Raw genomic sequence first — 19,790 nt, forward strand, 5'->3', positions numbered from 1 at the left:
ATAAAATGTCACGACCAAATGTCCATCCCAGTAACAAGCATGGAAAACAAAGCATTGGTAATTTTGTAACCAAGTCCAAGTTTCATGTCGTAGTATGGGATTTTTAGTATAAAATGAAGGGAAAAAAAGACAAAGACAAAGACAAAAAGTTAGTGGGGTAGGCTTAGGTAGGCTACTTGTGACGCCAATGTAAATAAACAAAGACTAATCAATGGATAATGACATTTGTGGAAGTAAAGACTGTTTGCATTTTTAGTTAAGTGACGAAGACACTATTCAACAACTAAACTCTTTACAGCAGGGCGTTGTTCTGATTGGATATAACAGTTGTTTCTATCGATCAGCTTAACTAAAGTAAACATGTTAAAACACTGTTTTCAAGGTGATAAAGCAGCACAAAAATCATATATTTTTTATCCAAAATCATATATGTTTTCTCATGCCAAATAGAACGTGCATATTCTGTCTTGTATTTATAGGCTGCAGCAAGACTCCAAAAGAAAAACCTAATTTAAAAGCAAGGCTCAAGTGTAGAAGCAACGAGAAAAGACTAGCCCAATAAATCCATATATATGTTCAATGATGTTTGCTGCGTGGCGGGCCAAGGGGAAGCGCGCCAGATCCGGATGACTGGCTCCATCCCAAGAAAAGTGACATTTACATTTCCATTTGTGCTTATGAGCCACTGAATCACGGCTGCTTTTATGACTGAGAGAACAACGCTATTTCCACCACGGCTTATTACGCTTTAGGGGGGATTCGGAGGAAGTACTGACTGTAACTTCTTCCAAATGTTCTCTGAGCTCAACACTTTGTGTCCTCTGTCTACAGCTGCAAGGTCAAGTTAGTCTCCTAAAGTCACCTGTTGAAAAAGCCTTTGTTTTTTAATGAGATGGAGGGAAGCTGTGGGGAGCCATGGAAAACTATAGATTCTAAATGTGAGCTTCATTCAAAAAAGTTACAAGCTCCAACCGAACCATAATTCATACACTGTAAATAATGCCCAAAGAAATTGCAGTCCTATGATAAGAACAAGGGCAATGAAGTTATGTGTATGTCTATGTCTATTCAAAATGTAAACTTTCTTTAGTTGCAGGTAGGGGATACAGACTAAAATGTTCATTTGCTTTCCATATTGGAAGCACAAAAGATGCCAGGTTACTGAAGGTGCTCTGGGGGTCACAGTGGTTTGAATTACATGGTTGTTTTTAACTGGAAGGTTGGCGGTTCAATCCTCGCTCCCCATTTGAGTTTGGGAGTTTGACTATGGATGTAACTGGTGTTCAGCTGGCTACAGAAGTCTGCCGCTGTAGTACAAAATAAATCTTTTTATAATTATTATTATTATTATTATTATATTTAGCTAAATTTGGAATCCAACAATGCCTAAAACAAGGCTGCAGTCAATCAATCCACAAAGGCCTATTTGTGGGCCCTTATTTTTGTATTACTGTTTCTTATCACAAATGAAGGTTGGCTAGGCCTTTTAGTGAATCAGTATTTTTTTTCCAGTTTCACAATTCGTAGGTTATCTGAAAAGCAGCAAAGTACAATATGTCTATTGTCTGCTTTGTTATTTCAAATGGATCTTTTTAGATGCATGCAGAGCCATACAATGTTTATTGTTTCTATGACTATTTTCTGTGTACCCCACGCTGTAACCATGGCAAACTGTGAAACAAGTCTTTACCCACTGCATCGTCCACAAAGCTCAGCTCTGTGAACCCTAATCCAATCCAGTTGTAGATCCAAGAGGATTTTTGTTGAATTTATGTGTTGTACATGGAAAGGAACTTGTGATCAGTGCGGTTTCTTAAATCATTTAGCTAGGCTACTGCGCTTGGGCAACATTGATGCTCTTTTAAGATGTCGGTAATTCAAAGTCAAAGCCTGATCGTGGGTTAAGACGCACTGAGAGCAGTGGTGTGCGTGACTTACATGGAGGTGATGTTCTGAGAGAGCTCCCCGATGCCTCCGCTGACGTTGGAGCTTTGGCCCTCAACGGACAGCGGGAAGAACATGCTGTCGTCCGACTTGTTGCAGAATATGTCGGTGGGCGAGCAGCTGCAGGTGGACGGGCAGTCCAGCACGGAGCCCAGGTAGCGCTGCAGCAACAAGCTCAGCACAAGCAGCAGCCTCGGCCACCGCCACGTCCCGTCCAGGGCGCTCCACACCGCCCCGAAGCCCCCCATCGCGTGTCCCGAGACAATCCCACTCCACACTTCGCAACTGTCCACTAAAAAGCGCCGCGTCCGTTTGTGCGCGTCCAAATCGCGGTCGCAGTCCCTGTGTCCGTGTACAAAAGTCCGCTTCTGTCCGCTACATGTCCAAATCCCCGTGTTAGCACCGGCGCGTATGCGTGTGACGAGTGAGATGCGCGTGTCTACTCGAGACTATATATAATGATGCCACTTCAACCTCCTGACGTAGCGTGACACATCCACGCGGCGTGACACATCCACGCAGCCCTCTGCAGGTGCACCGCGGTCGCTTCTCCTCTTCAGTGTGTGTCTTATGTCACCCATCCATCCCCATCCCCTGCCCCGCTGCTGCCTCTCTCTCCTCCACTGCGAGCACGCGTGTGCGCGCGTGCGCGTGTGCGCGTGGATGCTGTGAAAAATGCACTGAGAGGAAGACTCAATGCATTTCCACCCAGCGGCCACATGCTGCATTGGCTGACCCAAGATAAGAGCAGGCCTATTCATTTCTGAATATACTGTGTACTGTGCAATGAACTGCTGGGTATTTACTGGTAAAACATATGTCTATGTCAAAATAAACGTTTTAATTAACACAATGTTAGCATCTGAAAATATCTATGTGTCATATGCATGGAGATTTTCAGATGCTAAATATTAAACTTGGCATTTATTACAACTTTATCTGGTCCTCTAGTGTGATAGTGTGTTTGGTTGTTCCCTAGCTATTTTGCTATTTTGTGTATATTATGTAATGTTTTTACTCTTTACGGGTGTTGGAAACGTATTGTTTAACAGGTTTCCGTTAAGACATTGTTTTCTAAGTTCTATCACTGAGCTACTCCACAATTCTATTAGATTATTTAGATTTATAATCTGACCAACATTTTCCTCTAGCTTCAGACAGAGGTGCTCCTTTTTGTTTTTACTTAAACCACTGTTAAAAGACTGACAGATAGACGGCATAGCCGTCTATCTGTATGATGCTTGAATAATATTGAATTGCTATTTTATTGATTTGTGTGTTTTCCTTTCTCAGGTAAACAAAGATGCTGATAATGAGCCCCAAACTTTTGCAAGACCACAGTGCCTGTCTTACTCAATGTGTGGGAGTGCCTGGAGTTCTCAGAAAAGATGACTTGTCTTTAATTTGGAATTGTGACAGTGCACCAGTGTTTAAGAGTTCAGAATTCAGAATGTAGCATTTAGCCTTTTTTGTATCAATTTATTGAACTTTTTGAATAATGGAAAAATGTGTTTTATCAACAGCTTGATTAAAATTCAGGATGTTGTCAATGTACCAAACAATGCTGTGTTTTGGTTGAGGAGCTTGGAAAATCTGGCAAGCCTTTGTGTAAATATTCACAGATAAATATAGAGAGTTTATCATACATTAAGTGAATGTGCCATTTGCCCTGATATGATATTGAAGAAATGTGTGGTTTTCAGATGCTAACATTGTGTTTATTAAAATGTTTATTTTGATATAGACATATTTTTACCAGTAAATACCCTGCAGTTCATCGAGTATATATACTGTTTGTAAACCAATTGCATTTATTTATATTGTAGGCCTACTTTGCGTCGTTTGCTCATAAGAATTGCAATTGATTAAACAATAAAATACCAGCACAATTCCCCAAGATAATAAAAAGAAAGTGGATGAATATGATGTTATTCCCATGTAGTCAGAACACTGTGAATTTTTCAGGCCCCGCCCATTCATGTGACATATTTTTGTGTGCCCCCATGACTTTTTAATGCACCTTTGACTGTAATGCATTATGGATGAATCATTGATTCCTAATGGATAGTTAATGTAGTGTGTGTGACCAGACTGTGGTTTCATGATGGATGGCCTCTGATATGATTCTCTTTTTACTATTTCTTTGTCCTGAAAATCCAGCTTCACTGCCTGACAAATTGTGAAGACACTTTAAAAATTGAGCTGGACAAAATTGAAAAATCAACACATAAAGTTGGGCCACATATACACCACATATTTGTATAGCCTAATTTATGCAAATGATTTGTTGTAGGTCAAAATACATACAAAAATATAATAATAATCATCATCATCATCATCACCATCATCATCTTCACCATCATCATGGCAAAAGACTAAGAACAAAGATTGGAAGATTGAGATCAGCAGGATGTGGGGCACCAAAGCCAGAACTGTGCTGTGCAAGTCGGAGCTCTCGGCACCATCAAAAAAGAATTTGAGGAGAAAGTGAGCTCCACAATGCCAGTGAGAGGATTACACTGATGGGGATTTCACATCTAACAATAATGATGATAATAATAATAATAATAATAATAACTATTATTATTATTATTATTACTATTACTATTATTATGATAAATAAGTATTACACTGACAACATTGAATAATATCATGTTTAGTAGAAAAGCATTATTACTCAAGTAATAAGAGGAGTGGCCTGGATATTGACTCGAGTTAGGGTTTAAAAACAGTAATAATAATCATAATCATAATAATTGTAATAATAATAATGATAAAAAATAGTATAAATAATTTACCCAGGGGCGTGTCAAGACTATTTTCATTGGTGCTGCCCTGTAATGGCTCCAGGAGTGTTCAAAGTCTTAAAGCAGCAACATGTTGTTGAACATGTTGAGGATTTGACACATTCTTTCATAATTTTAGTAAAAATAAATAAATAAATAGAACTCTCAATTATGTTAAAGGCCATATTCTGTTTTTAATATAATGTGGTTAAAATGTTGTTTTACCCAATGCCTCAGTTTCTCTGAAAGCCAAACAGGGTCTCACCCCCTCACTATATGTAATGAGCTAATCTGCTTCCAGTTATGCTGACCTGCGTCTCATCTGATATTTTGTTTTGCCTTTTAACCGCTTTCTTATTCAACCTCCGGAACATATCACATAACATACATACATCAAATTAACCATTCTGGGATGAATTCAGATCAGTTTGTACTCTAAACCCACACAAAAAAGCTAAAAATTAACAAAATCTTAAAAGGCCTTTTAGATGGATTCTACCTGGACATTTTCATTCTAAGTCATTACTAAATACATTTTTGGTGAAATTGGCTTCAGATATGAAAGAGGAATTGTCAAGAAACAAATGCAGAAAACTCTTTCTATCAGCCCATTCCTCCAGATAGCAGCTTTATCCTAGCTTATATTTAGCTTCTGTTTGAAATTTGGATTGTTTTAGTCTGGCGTTGTTGAAAAAATTGCCCTCTTGATAACCAAAAGATATGAGATATAATCTCTTACCATGGAGCCCCAGAGCAGTGATATTTTCCCTAAATAATATATTAATCTGTAATAGGTTTTTGCTGACTAAACCTAAATTAAGAGTGACGACTAATATGACTAAAAGAAGACATTTTAGTTGATCAAAATAATGACTAAAAGCACAGATATTTTTTGTCAACTATTTAAAAAATCAAACAGAAATAAATTCAAGAACCCGCCTTTTCAATTAGACGCCCAAACCAGACTATACACACATTACCGGTTATCATAACATATTCCTCCTATACATGGCAAATAAAAGCACTGTTTTCTATATGCTTAGAATACTTTTATAGTAGAAACATGAGAAAGGAATAAAACAGCTTTATGTGTAATGCTTTATTTTTTAATGACTGATTAGAGAAATGAAATTGCACTTAACACAAGAAGAACTGTGATTTTTGTCATGCAATTTGAAGCCTAAATTGCCTGATGAAGAAGAACCGTGATATGAGATTAGAAAAGTAGATGTATTCTGAATACATATTTTCGGTATATGTATTTAATTACTTTCCACACTGTCCATTAAGCATTGTAATATAATTGTTGGACATTTCATAAAATATATATTACTGGTTCACTGCATTATATACATTTAATTTATTAAATAAGCATGACATTCATGACATTTGAATCAACAAAAACTAAACTAAGTCTGTCAAATAATTACAGACAAATATTATATTTTACTAGATCTTCAGAATTGAGACTGTGGAGACAGACATGTGTTGTGTGTGGTTCCTATAGACATGTCACAGGTGTGAACATCAGCACAGTCATGTGAAAGTGCTACTTGCACTGCTTCAGGCTGTTGCCCAGGTTACCATGACGACAGAAGGTGTGTGTGTGTGTGTGTGTTACCTGAGGACCCCCTCATCAGCACGATGGACCGCTGCAGAGGCGTGGCTGAAAGCTCGCTCTGTCTTCACTTTCTTGTGACAAGTGTAGTACAAGTACAGGAAAGTAATACAACATTCTAATTGTGTCAAAGTCAAGGCATGGGATCAAAGCAGAGTCTTGAAATTATATATGAATGCACTTATATCAAATTGAAGAGCAGTAAAAGGTAAACATGACGTTCTGCTACAAAGAATGAAATCGTAGTACAGAGTTGTTGTACAGAGCATGCCCTTTATACAACTGCAAAACTGAATCATAATTGACATAAAAATGTATTCCAAAGCCTATAAAAGCTTTTTTCCAATACGCATTTTCAATGCAACTATATCCTTAACGTGCATTATAACAATTTCATAGTGTTTCATATACCGTACACTTCCTGTCCGGAAAAAAAGTCCCACGGTCTAATATTTTGCAGGACCACCTTTAGCTTTGATATAGTTTAAATAAGCTTTTGTAATGTCACAATATTTCTCACACAGTCACAGTATTGATGATGGAGAGAGAGCACTGCACAAAGCCTCGTCCCAAACACTCAGATCTGGAATAGAATAGTTTCTGCTTCTCCTTTGACTTTTTCTCTGCTTGATGCCAATGATTGGACCCTTCTCAAACACACCGACATCTTTTCCAGGACCACGGGATTTGTCTTTCCACATAGTTGTTTCAGAAATGTGTTCTGTTGTGTGCTCTCTTGTGTGTTCTGTTGTGTGCTCTGTTGTGTGTTCTGTTGTGTGCTCTCTTGTGTGTTCTGTTGTGTGCTCTCTTGTGTGTTCTGGTGTGTGCTCTGTTGTGTGTTCTGTTCATATTCCCAGGATTGATCCCATCTTCACTTTGAAGTTCACTTTTATTGTGAACGCTGTTTAAAATACTTTGGTACTAGAGCTAACTGTTGTGATGTGAATCATGATGCCTATGCAAACTTTTGCAAGACCACAGTGCCTGTCTTACTCAATGTGAGGGAGTGCCTGGACTTCTCAGAAAAGATGACTTGTCGTTAATTTGGAATTGTGACGGTGCACCAGTGTTTTAGAGTTCAGAATGTAGCATTTAGCCTATTTTGTATCAAGTTATTGAATTTTTGAATAATGGAAAAATGTGTTTTATCAACAGCTTGAAATGTGTTTTATTTCTTATGTTGTGTGTTCTGTTGTGTGTTCTGCTGCGTGTTCTGCTGCGTGTTCTGCTGCGTGTTCTGCTGCGTGTTCTGCTGCGTGTTCTGTTGTGTGCTCTCTTGTGTGTTCTGTTGTGTGCTCTCTTGTGTGTTCTGTTGTGTGCTCTCTTGTGTGTTCTGTTGTGTGCTCTCTTGTGTGTTCTCTTGTGTGTTCTCTTGTGTGTTCTGGTGTGTGCTCTGCTGTGTGTTCTGTTATGTGTTCTGTTGCGTGTTCTGCTGTGTGTTCTGTTAAGTCTTCTGCTGCGTGTTCTGTTGTGTGTTCTGTTGTGTTTTCTGTGTCTTCGGTCAATGGGCCTGGATCAGAATGTGCCAATTTTAGGTGGACAGACTGTAGAACATGCAAAGAACGTATTAAAAATTGTGATTTGTGTTGAAGCAGGTGATCATTTAAGTTCTGATTTGAGAATTAAGACTTGAAAATGCATATAAAGTGGTTCCTCTATATATGGTAACCAGAGTGTTTGATCCCTGATTGGAAAAGTGAAAAAAAGGGTAATTCATGACCGTTTATTTTTTAGGTTAGAGACCGAGGCGCTGTGGTTGTCATTAATGGACATCATGTTTTATTGATGGTTCCAACAGCCGTGTGGTTTGTGTTGGGACTCCAAATATTGGCTCACTAATGTAACCAGCAAAAGATGTGGGCTCATAGAGGCCATTTACACCATTTACAATCCTCTCTGTTCCTGGTAAACAGTTTAGTGGGGACCACATTATTTCATATGGTGCACTTTATAATGATGTATAACTTCTATAATTGTTTTACGCTTCATGTCACTGCCTAATTCTTTACTGTATAAAGTGTATGAATTAAACAATTATAAGCAAAAAATGGAATTGATGAACTATTTGCTCAAATAAAATAAGGCTGCCTTATCACTCATACATTCTCCACATAATTTCTGGGATAAAACCGCCTAAGGCCCAACAATGAAATTTCCCCATGTGTGGACAATAAAGGATTATCTTGTTTTATCTTATCTTATCTAATTAATAGTTTCCATGTTTAGCTAAAAGATGCGTTATATTTATTTCTAGGTACTTAGTAGTGAACTTTTGTCAATTTTACACTGCATTTACATTTGTGTGTGTGTGTGTGTGTGAGTGTGTGTGTGTGTGTGTGTGTGTGTGTGTGTGTACGTGCGCGTTCGTGCGTTTTTTGTGTGTGACTAGAACTCTACTACCTGTACACATATCACTTAAAGTCTTCCTTTGAAATTGTATTACTTAAAATCTGTAAAGTAGTGATACAATACATACAACTACTGTGGAGTCCAACTGTAATGTAATGCAAAGCTAAATCAATTTCAAATATTAAAATCATTAAAATGAGCTTGTGCGACATTTAGTCAGTAGCTGGATAGAAATCTAACCATAAGTGAACATCTGTGTGGTGCAGCCCATTTCCCCCTAACAGAGCTGTAAAACATGTGCTTCTTCCTGCCTGCGCCCCGTTCTCCACTGAGCCCTCGGGGTCCAGGCACCGCTCTTCACTGGCCTGTGCTTTGTGCTTAAGAGCTAAACACATCAGAAGCCACACACAGCACAAACCATGACATGCTTTATGTGGTTATCACCGCCAACATGCACTCCAGGCTTTTATGGGCCACAGCATTGTGTTTTGGAGCACAAGGAACAGGCCGAATGTGAATCTGGTTTTCGAAACAAATAATAGTAAGCATAATATTAAGCATGGAACTAATTTCTTGCAAGAAAAAAAAAAGGTTTGTGAATGCTGTATATTGGCATAGAATAAATCATTGTTAAACATTAAAATAATTTCTCATTTGTGCTTTGTGTAAAATAGAGTGTGAATAAACACTTTCAGTCACAAAAGTGAAAATGGAAACAGTTGATTGTTTTTGTGCTGTAAATAAAGTTCATTAATGTGTGAAGAATGGATTGTTAAATTGCATTTGATCAGGGAAACCATTTTAGGTCTACTTCAGAAGGCCGTCGTCAATTCCACAGGCCTATACAGTTTTAACCAATGCAGTATTAATAGATGAATGTCTCTATTGCTGTTATCAAATTTACTGTGGGAAGCAAGTTATTACTTACAATTTATTTAAGCACAGAGAAAGCTTTATTTAAGCTAGATTGCATCCGTATAGATGGAATCTAGCAGGTAGATCACTGAGAACAAATTCCACTGTTGCCATTAAATAATTCATTTTTTGAGAGCTATGGTTTCTAATCCATGCGTTTACTTTGAGGGTGTTGTCTGCCACACTTCTTAAATGAGCATTGTTCCTGGACCCGCCTAATCCTTCTCCGTCAATATTATTTGTAGGGAGGCCTATTTAGTTTTTTTGGCCAATACAAGCTCTGGCAAAGCTCATTTTACAATTAAATGTATGTGAGAATTAAAACACAATTTCAGTGATTAGGCCCAGAATACTTTTGTGAACATGTGCGGTTAAAAAAGGCATTAGAAAACCACTGTAATTAATGCAGTGGTTGAATGCATTAAATACTGTGTTATCATATCCATACATGGTAAATATATTCTTTCTTTGTTTATTTGGAGTTTTTGGCCTGTATAGACTTATTAAGACAGGATAGCATGGCTGCTGCTTCTTTAACCACTGAACCACCAGGCAACACCTCTATAAATTGTTAGCAGTATATTATTATTGTTTATAGTATATTATTGTACTAAGAATGATAAGGACTGCGTCTACTGTTTAGATTCCTCACTGTTTTTGTTAAATACTATTTTGTGCTCTGAATACTTCCATGAACTACAGCTATAACTTTTCCTGTAAGCTCTATAAATACAGTATTTGAGAGTCTATAAGCAGTAGTTTTTGGAATGTGATGCTCAGCTCCTAAAGAGGTTTGAGATACAGAGGATGATACGGCCCATGAGGCTGAGCTCAGTCCATCAGAAGGCCTTTTCTACCTGCACACCGCTTGCTCCGATAAGGCCTCCTCATATCTGCCTTTCCTTTAATACACTTTCAGTCCAAAGAAATATACTTATGGCCAGACAATTGGATTATTTCATGTTACATTGGAGATCTTTCCAGAGAGAGTCCATTTGGCCACTAACAGTCTTTGTTTGTGTCCAATCAAAGACAACATGCACGAGAATATGAAGTGTGCTGCAGTAAAAGCCATGGGGCCTTTATGTATTAATGGCCCAGACCACTGTCCACACACACACACACACACACACATAAACACACACACACACACACACCACACGCATGCACACACACACGCACACGCACACACACACACACACACACACACACACATAAACACACACACACCACACGCATGCACGCACACACACACGCACACGCACACACACACACACACACATTTACCATTTCTCCTGTTTATCCATGGTACAAGTCCAATTACCTCAGACTTCATCATTCAGATCTCCTAATGCCTCCTGTTCCTCTTGTTAAGGCACCATCCATCCTGGTAATGGTTGTAATCTGCACTGTCCGGGGATCCTTTTCCTCCTCTTCCTCCTCTTAGTCCCTCAGGCTGTTGCTGTTGAACATTACACATGAAAGGGAACATGTCAAGTGATAACTGCTGTACTTCAAATGTTGTGCAATATCTGATTATCAGAGTATCAGACTCATGAATTATAAAGCATAAGAATTGTATTATTCCTTGTAATTACAACAAAAAAGTGCATCAAATTTAAAGTAAACTTACAACATCACTGTGCAAAGTTCCTGGCAGCAACAAAAATGAGAGTCAGTCAGTAGTTACAACGTTACACGACATCTTTTCTTTCTTTTGTTGTTGTTTTGTATTATTAATGTGTTATAAAGCATTGATATTCTTGTTCATTTATTACTAAGTTTCCCATATAGTTTTCCATTTTCTTCAATTTTTCTAAGTCCATTTTTGACCTCTAATTTAATTTACTTTTTCTTGTAAAACTGCAAACAAAACACCTATGGTTGTTTTGATCATTAATCAAATCAAGAGCTAAATGGTTCTGGCCTTATCTGACTAAAGTGCCGAGTGAGGCGTAAACCAATCCCTACGAACTTGATTATCTGAGGCTGTTTTATCTCCATCTCCCCCTTTACAACTCCATAGTGCATTATGTTGTTATGTCGGCACACCCAGAGTGACTTGTTGTCTATTGAGCTGCGTAAATGGAAGCTGACCACAGATCCAAATGTCTTTTAAGTTCTAATTCCTCACTAATGCCCTAATTTACTAATGCAACCTCACCACAAACCCCAGTAGTCAGCAAGCCTGTGTATCTGCAGTTTGGATATGCACAGATAGAGCAGAAGACCGGGTCATTAGCAGCTCTTTGTGGCCTTCCATGTGACTTCACAGCACCGCAGTATCATTCCTGGAGCACCCGGTAAGACTCTAAGTCCGGCCACAGCACAGCTAATGCACTGCCCACAACATTATGACACAAGGCTACTGGGAACATTACACAGTGGCAGGGGAGTTCATTGTTTTTCAAATGGGTTGAAACTGGTAAATGTTTTTCAATGTTTTGACTGACTTGTGATCTCATGTTCAGGTTTGTTTGGTGATGGTGAGCAGTAGCCTTTTTTTTTTTTTTAACTTCACAGCCTTTGCAGGATTTCTTTCTTGGATTTGAGTTATTTCCAAACATTGGGAAATATGCAGGAAATAGTACTAGAGCACTGCAGATTGTTTTCAACATTGGCATCCCACTGAACTTCAGAACTATGTATTTGGGCCTCAAAACTCCTGCCATGGACACAATAAATGGATACCTCTGGAGCAGACTCTTGGCAGCAGGGGAAAAGGCCATCACGAAAAAAATAGATGACACAAACTGAACCAACAATCAAGGACATTACAATTGAAATATGAAAATTTGAAATTTCAATTCTGACTACATCTAAAAATGTACATATTGGGACAACTACGGTATATGCCAGTATGTTTAACTCTCTGAGTGTCTTGCTTCTGTTCTGTGTTCCTTTTATATTGCTTAAAAAACATAATAAAGAAATAATACAAAGAAAGAGATGTTCTTTTGTTGAAACGGCAATATTATATTATGTTATCAGTTCTGGACTCTGATCAATGTGCTTACAGAAAATAGCCACAGGGTCTGTCCTAAAATGACGCCATAGTCCACCATCGATGCATGGTTCATTGTTTGACCCACCAATTACTATCTGAACATTCAAACATTCAAACACAATAAATACCACAATATATTTATACTTTTTTGGCCTAACTGCCCATAAGTGCACAAAATGGCTAACCTGTTCAATGCATGACCTGTACACATTATTTAGAATAGTGAAACCTGATGAAGCATCTGGACTGACTGCTTAGTCCATCTGCTGCTTTAACCTGCCCTCTTACACACACGCACACACGCGCACACACACACACACACACACGCACAAAAGACACTCTATACAGACCTACAGCTCCAGACTGGACCTACAACAGACCGGCCGATCAATAGAGAGATTCTTGCAGAGATTCCAAACTGTGTTTAAGTCACGATGAAACCAATAAAGCTTATATTACCTTGGAGTTTTTTTTAATATATGATTGGATTGGATAAGTAATATAGTGTCTGAAATACTATAGGATGTACTTAAAGTGAATAATCACAGCAAAGCATAACATTTAAGTAGACTGTTTCAAAGTGTGTACATTTTTAAACAGACGTTCTAAATTTTGAAATGGAGGGAAAATGGAGATGAAAGTGAAGTGGAAGTTTACACATCAGAACCTATTTTTAAATATTAACAAATGCATTTCACATTGTTTATTTAATATACAATTACAAACATGCTCGATGTAGGCAAAATCTTGATTTTTAGGGTTTACTGCACAATCAACAGTTTACAGCAAAAAAGTACATTTGGATTTGGCTAGGTGTTTTTTATTTGTATTTAGTTAATTTTATTGTATTTCTGTTTCTGTAATTTCTTTTTGATTTGAATGCATTTTTCCTGTTTTGTAAAGCACTTTGAATTGCCTTGTGTATGAAATGTGCTCTACAAATAAACTTGCCTTGCAGCAGCTACAAAACAACACAAGGATTATTACACCCAGCCTTCATCAAACACAATATTTAGGATAGAAAAGGTTTTGAGGCTTTTTCTCAGTCTTTTTGGAATAGAGAAGCATACTGGGAATTCTAAATGGTAGCTTAATTGTTGTTATAAAGTATAAACTTAAAACATGTGTATTTAGATCTTAATCATTGAAAATGTATTATGGTATTTCACTTTTTCTACACCAAATATATTTTATTGTTGCAAAATAGCAAAGGTTGTGATTCATTAGATTACTACATGTTTAATTTATTTTGTATTCGATTGACAAACTATACGCTAGTTTATTTTAGCTTACTGTTGTCAGCATCATAAACAATAAAATATATAGACCATAAAAGTAGACCATATTGTGTAATAGTATACCATTAACCCATGACAGTGCATGTTTAGTGTTCCATTGACTTTGTGACTGCTGAGGGTCAATTGTACGAGTCCAGAGTCCAAGGTCCAGACGGCCATGACCCCTGCGTGACCCCAGCGTGACCCCAGCAGCTGCTAACACTGCAGCGCTGCTCTGACAGGCTCTGGGCTAACAGTTCTGAGCTTTCACATGGGAACCGTCAGCCCTTGACCTTCATCATCTGTCAGTGCACTCTGCCGCAGATCCTCTTTCACTGATAGGACCTCCACTCAAATTCACTCCGGGGGCAGCAGGGTGGCACAACACAAACACTGAAGTTCTCTTACTGTTCACATTTTAACTGTTTTCTTTTGGTACAGAGCACAGACAGAGACAGACTTTGAACAGAGTTTCAGTGTTGGAAGGACAAAGCATTAACAAATCTCCTATTCATTAGTGTTACTTCGGGACTTTATTTTAATAATTAGTCAATTGTTCAAATACAGTATTTTGTAGCTTAATAGTTCTAACTGACAATAATAATAATAATGTTTTTTAAAGATCTTTACATCACCAACTCTAACAGTCTGCTCCAGTCCACAGTGGTGCCAGTGCCTACAGTCGATAAACAGAGCATGGAGACCACTCAGTCCAGCAGCCGACAGCCCTGACCAGTGACCCAGCCTCGGTGTTTCATCATAGGGCGACCTGGAGGTGCTGTGTCTCCCTGTGTGCTCTGCCAGATATGCTTTCTGGACCTCACCATTGATTATTATAGGTTAAAGTGGGTCTTATGGTCTCTTTGACTCTGCTCTGGCAAACAACTGGCATCTGCATCTGCAGCTATTGTCCTCCCAAATAAGACCTTATGCAATTGGTGTCTGTAGACTTTTATTGTATTGTTGTTTATTTGTACTATGTGTGTATTTTTACATGTTTGGTGAACTGATTGAGTCTGAAAATGTATGTATTGTACTTTAACACAACATTATTCAATTAGTATACCGGTAATCCAATGTATCATTGTAAATTATTTCAAAATGTATGATTTTTAGCATTCAACATTGCTTCACTTCACTTTGTTTATTGATACTACAAAATATAATACATTTCATTTCGGAGCTCTGCGACGAGTTGGCCACTGTCCAGGGTGTACCCCGCCCGCCTAAGGCCCAAAGTAACTGGTATAGGGTCCAGTCACCCGCGACCCCGAAAGGGAACAAGCGGTAGAAAATGGATGGATTTCGAAGCTAAATTAACTGGACTCTAGATGCCCCCTAGTGGAGTGAGAGGAAACTTAACCACACGTTTTCATTATTTATTTATTTATAATGGAATATTTTATCAATATCAATTTTACACTAAAATGGTATCTACAAAATAAGAAGGAAAGAAATAAACGATTTTTTTTTATTTATTTTTTTATTGGTGGTCAGGTTTTAAAGTAAAACACAAATGCCTACTTGGTTTGCTAACCTAAAATTTTCAAATTGTGTATTTATCAAAGAATGTAGAATATGATTCAAGAACAATCATGCCTAGATGTATGAAGTAGTTGTGTTTGGAAAGTAATATATATTGTACAAAAGTTAAATGTTGAAGTTGTAGATTTTTTTTTTTTTCCCAGTCAAATGTTTTGAAAAGACCTGAGCAAAAAATAATTATAACAATTCAGTAAAATATATAATAATAATAATAATAATAATAATAATAATAATAATAATAATAATAATAATAATAATATGATGTTGTTATTATAGAGCTCTTTGGTAAGGTGCATTTTCGAAACAACGTATTTATTTTTTGGGAGTCAGTGTTTCCTCTTGAAAAGTGCACAGAGATACAGAGGAGTTTATGTGGCAGAAGGCAAAGCCAGGAAGCACAGGATCAGTGAATGTAGTTTTGAAAGTGTAAATATGAACAGGTGTGTCAGTGGAGACATCGTAGAATGACAAAGAGCCTCTAGGATAATCCACATAAACCGCAACTCTTCCTGATGATGAGGGGGATGACAAAGGAAGCGGTGTTGAGATCTTATTGTGACCAACTGAATAGCGCCCCTCAGTGCACCTTAGACGCCATGACTGGTCATTCTCACCAAACCCGCTTCCACTCTCCTCGTTCCGCCGGATCCCACTATAACTCACTGCTACGTCTACTTTGCCAGTCCATTCCACCTCCCAGTAAGAGCGGCCCGTCAGACCAGTGCTCCCAGAAGTGCTGCACAATACCTGGGGCCAGCCACTGAACCTGTCCTCGTGGAAAGGATAGGTCTGGACGTCCTTGAGCCGTACGGCCTTCTTGTTGTCATCAGACAGTTTGAGCGTATAGTACGCTGTGTTTGGATCCAGGGTTATAACATAGAAATCTAATCAACCACAGGCAAATGTACTATTAGTCAGATACAGTGGAATAAATGTAGAGTTAAATATAGAGTTGTGAAGCATAAAAAACTGCACAGCCCCCAGCATGTAATTTGTTTGGAAGCTATTTCCACTTACACTTTTTCAGACCACAAATCAACCATCGGGGTCCAGGCTCAGGCGACACCCTAAAATGAAGCATGAAGCAGAATATTTCAACATCTGGAGAAAAATATATATACAGCTACTAAGTGTACATGCTTCAAGGGTCCTATACCCGATTTTTAACCATGAGTGAGGAAAATTATTCTGTTTTAACTGTTGAAGCTTCCACCTTAGTCCCTCTCTCTCTCTAATGTTGTACTAGCAAAACAACTTTCTGGGATAGGCCGGAAGTCGCTTAAATGGACAACACGCCGAGTAGCTTCTTTATGGTTCTCAGCAAATAAAAATTCAAAATTGTACAGTATCTTGATTTTACCAGCGGCAAGTTGCTTTAACTACACAATGCATGGTGCAAAGGAATACAAGTCAGGTAAAGAGCCTTTTATGCTGTAAATGCAAAGTTCTATGGCACCTGAGTGTGTCTAGATGAAATTTTGGATCCTCCACTAAGCGGGACAGAAGTTTCACTCCTTCTCCAGGATGGTTGTAGCTCACGTCCAAATCCTTCAGATGGGAGGGGTTCATTTGCAGAGCCGAGTTTAGATGAGAACATCCTTCTTCTGTTATAAGACAGCCTGAAAGTCTGTGCATGTGTGATAGCTTTGTTAATCATGCTTAATAAGCTTAATATATATTATAAGTATAAAATAAGTTTTAAAATGTGCATAATAAAACATCTGGTTATTTTATACTATACTTTGTAAATATACTGTAAAGTTTAAATGAACGGATGGTAAATCGACCAGTAAATATACAGTAAACATAGAGCTTAATGAATTTGTTCCTCACCCAAGAGTTTCTAGTCTGCAGTGAGGACTGGCCAGTCCCACAGACAGGAGCCTGGCTCCTTCATCCTTCAGGTCATTGTTGCTGAGGTGCAGCTCCCTGAGAGTGGATGAATGGGAGCTGAGGACGGAGGCCAGAGCTTCACAGCTTTTCCCTGTCAGGTTACATACACTCAGGCTGCAACAGATAACAAAAACGTCATTCATTCACGCAGGTACAACATTTTGTAAACCAAAAAAGTTAAAATAGTCACTCACACAGCTTTTCTGGACATTCTGATGACAGGCAACAATCTGACCAGAGCCTCCTCTGAGGCAGAGTATTTGTGCAGCTCAAACAGCTCCAGATCTTGTTCAGAGGAGAGTAGGATGAAAACCAGAGCGGACCACTGTGCTGTGCTCAGGGTCTCTGAGCACAGCCCTCCTGAAGTCACATACTGTTGAATCTGCTGCAGCAGAGAGTGCTCCTTCAGTTCATTCAGACAGTGGAACAAGTTGATGCTTCTCTCCACATAAACACTCTCATTTATCAGCTGCTTGATGTACTCTGCTGTTTTCTGACTTGTCTCTGTGCTGCTGCCTTTAGGAGAAATCAGACCCTGTAGTAGACTCTGATTGGTGGACAGGGACAGGCCCATGAGGAAGCGGAGAAACAAGTCCAAGTGACCATTTGGGCTTTGTAAAGCAGTGTCCACAGCAGACTGGTACAGCTGAGTCTCTGAGCTGGGTTCTGATGAGAACAGGTTGAGTCCAGTGTTGGTGAAGGTCACTTGGAAGTGAAGAGCAGCCAGAAACTCCTGAACACTCAGATGAATGAAGCAGAAGACCTTGTCCTGGTAAAGGCCTCTCTCCTCTTTGAAGATCTGAGTGAAGACTCCAGAGTAGGTGGAGGCAGCCTTCGTGTCGATGCCACAATCAGTCAGGTCAGACTCGTAGAAAATCAGGTTTCCTTTTTCCAGCTCCTCAAATGCCAGTTTTCCCAGAGCCTGGATCATCTGGATGGTCTCCTGGTTCCAGTTGTCTTCGCTGGCCTCATGATACTTGACCTTCTTGACTTTGGCCTGGACAACCAAGAAGTGGATGTACATATCGGTCAGAGTCTTGGGCATCTCTTGGTCCTTGCTGGTCTTTAACACATACTCCAGGACAGTGGCTGTGATCCAGCAGAAGACCGGGATGTGGCACATGATGTGGAGGCTGCGGAACTTCTTTATGTGGGAAATTATCTGATGGGCTTGTTTCTTCCGCTTGAATCTCTTCTGAAAGTACTGCTCCTTCTGAAGGTCGCTGAAGCCTCTGATCTCCGTTACCATGTCGACACATTCAGCAGGAATCTGATTGGCTGCAGCAGGTCGCGTAGTGATCCAGACACAGGCCGAAGGGAGGAGATCTCCTTTGATCAGGTTTGTCAGCAGAACGTCCAGTGTTGTGGATTGTGTCTCTTCAGAAACACTCCTGTTTATACTGAAGTCCAGAGGAAGCCGACACTCGTCCAGACCGTCAAAGATGAACACAACCTGGAAGTCCTCAAAGCTTCCCATTTTTGCTTCCTTAGTTTCTGCAAAGAAATGATGGATCAACTCCACTAAGCTGAACTCCTTGTCTTTGACAGTGTTAAGTTCTCTGAATGTGAATGGAAACATAAAATGGACATCCTGGTTGGCTTTGCGCTCAGCCCAGTCCAGACTGAACTTTTGCGTGAGCACTGTTTTCCCGATACCAGCGACTCCCTTGGTCAGCACAGTTCTGATTGGCTCCTCCTTGTCGACCATGCCTTTGAAAATGTCTTCACATGTGATGGTTTTCTCTTGTAGATTTTGCTTCCTGACTCCTGTTTCAATTTGTCTGATCTCATGCTCCATGTTGACCTCAGTGACCTCTCCTTCAGTGATGTACAGCTCTGTGTAGATCTGGTTCAAAAGAGTTCGGTTTCCAGCTTTTGCAATGCCCTCAAAGACACACTCAAATCTTTGCTGCAGCTTTGACTTTACTTTGTGCTGACAGATTTCTGCAGGTGTCTCTGCATAAACTGTTATACAAATATATTAAAAACATTAAAAACAATCAAAAACAACAAACATTATGGACAATCAATATAGCTATTATTTCAGATATAGTTACCTTTTTGTAAATGGTCAGCCAGGTTTTCTTGTTTGAGTTGTCTCAAAAAATGAATTGCTATTTTTAAAACTGCTTTGCTGTTCTCATCTTCCTCTTTTAAATTCCCCAAATATTCCGAGGAGTCACATCTCACAATATTTTTGATCTTCTTCAACTCGGTTTTAACCATATCCATGATGCTGTTTTCCAGTACCTGTAACGAGAAACATTAGGTGAAATAACCTTCAATAGCACTGTGAATGTGAAGAGACTTAATGTGCTCACTATAAAAACAGAGTCCACATCATCACATGGATATGAGTCTTTGTTTTCAACAAATGACTCAGATTTAATGTCCACTTCTTTAAATGTGATCCGTGCATTCATGGATTCATTACTCTTCAAAGACAGACAGTCAGG

General features: G+C 38.9%; 2 protein-coding genes across 2 annotated transcripts in view; both read right to left on the reverse strand.

Moving 5' to 3' along the window:
• Window positions 1–2,550, reverse strand: part of LOC140349397 (NT-3 growth factor receptor-like) — a 56,453-nt gene extending 53,903 nt beyond the window's left edge. Inside the window, exon 1 of the mRNA XM_072435707.1 lies at window positions 1,939–2,550. Coding sequence (XP_072291808.1) covers window positions 1,939–2,192 — 254 coding nt within the window. The 5' untranslated portion in view covers window positions 2,193–2,550. The remainder of the gene's footprint in view (window positions 1–1,938) is intronic.
• A 13,163-nt stretch (window positions 2,551–15,713) lies between these two features.
• On the reverse strand, window positions 15,714–19,790 carry LOC140349393 (protein NLRC3-like). Its single transcript, XM_072435704.1, has 7 exons — window positions 19,656–19,790; window positions 19,392–19,584; window positions 17,529–19,299; window positions 17,275–17,448; window positions 16,898–17,068; window positions 16,459–16,508; window positions 15,714–16,325 (listed from the first exon to the last, which is right to left on the reverse strand). Exons 1-7 carry the CDS (start codon window positions 19,755–19,757, stop codon window positions 15,754–15,756), a joined length of 3,033 nt encoding a protein of 1,010 aa, XP_072291805.1. The 5' UTR covers window positions 19,758–19,790; the 3' UTR covers window positions 15,714–15,753.

The sequence above is a fragment of the Eucyclogobius newberryi genome, unplaced genomic scaffold (genome assembly GCF_026437365.1).
Source record: "Eucyclogobius newberryi isolate DKJ021-1_F unplaced genomic scaffold, fEucNew1.0.hap1 SCAF_7, whole genome shotgun sequence".
Taxonomy (NCBI): Eukaryota; Metazoa; Chordata; class Actinopteri; order Gobiiformes; family Gobiidae; genus Eucyclogobius; species Eucyclogobius newberryi.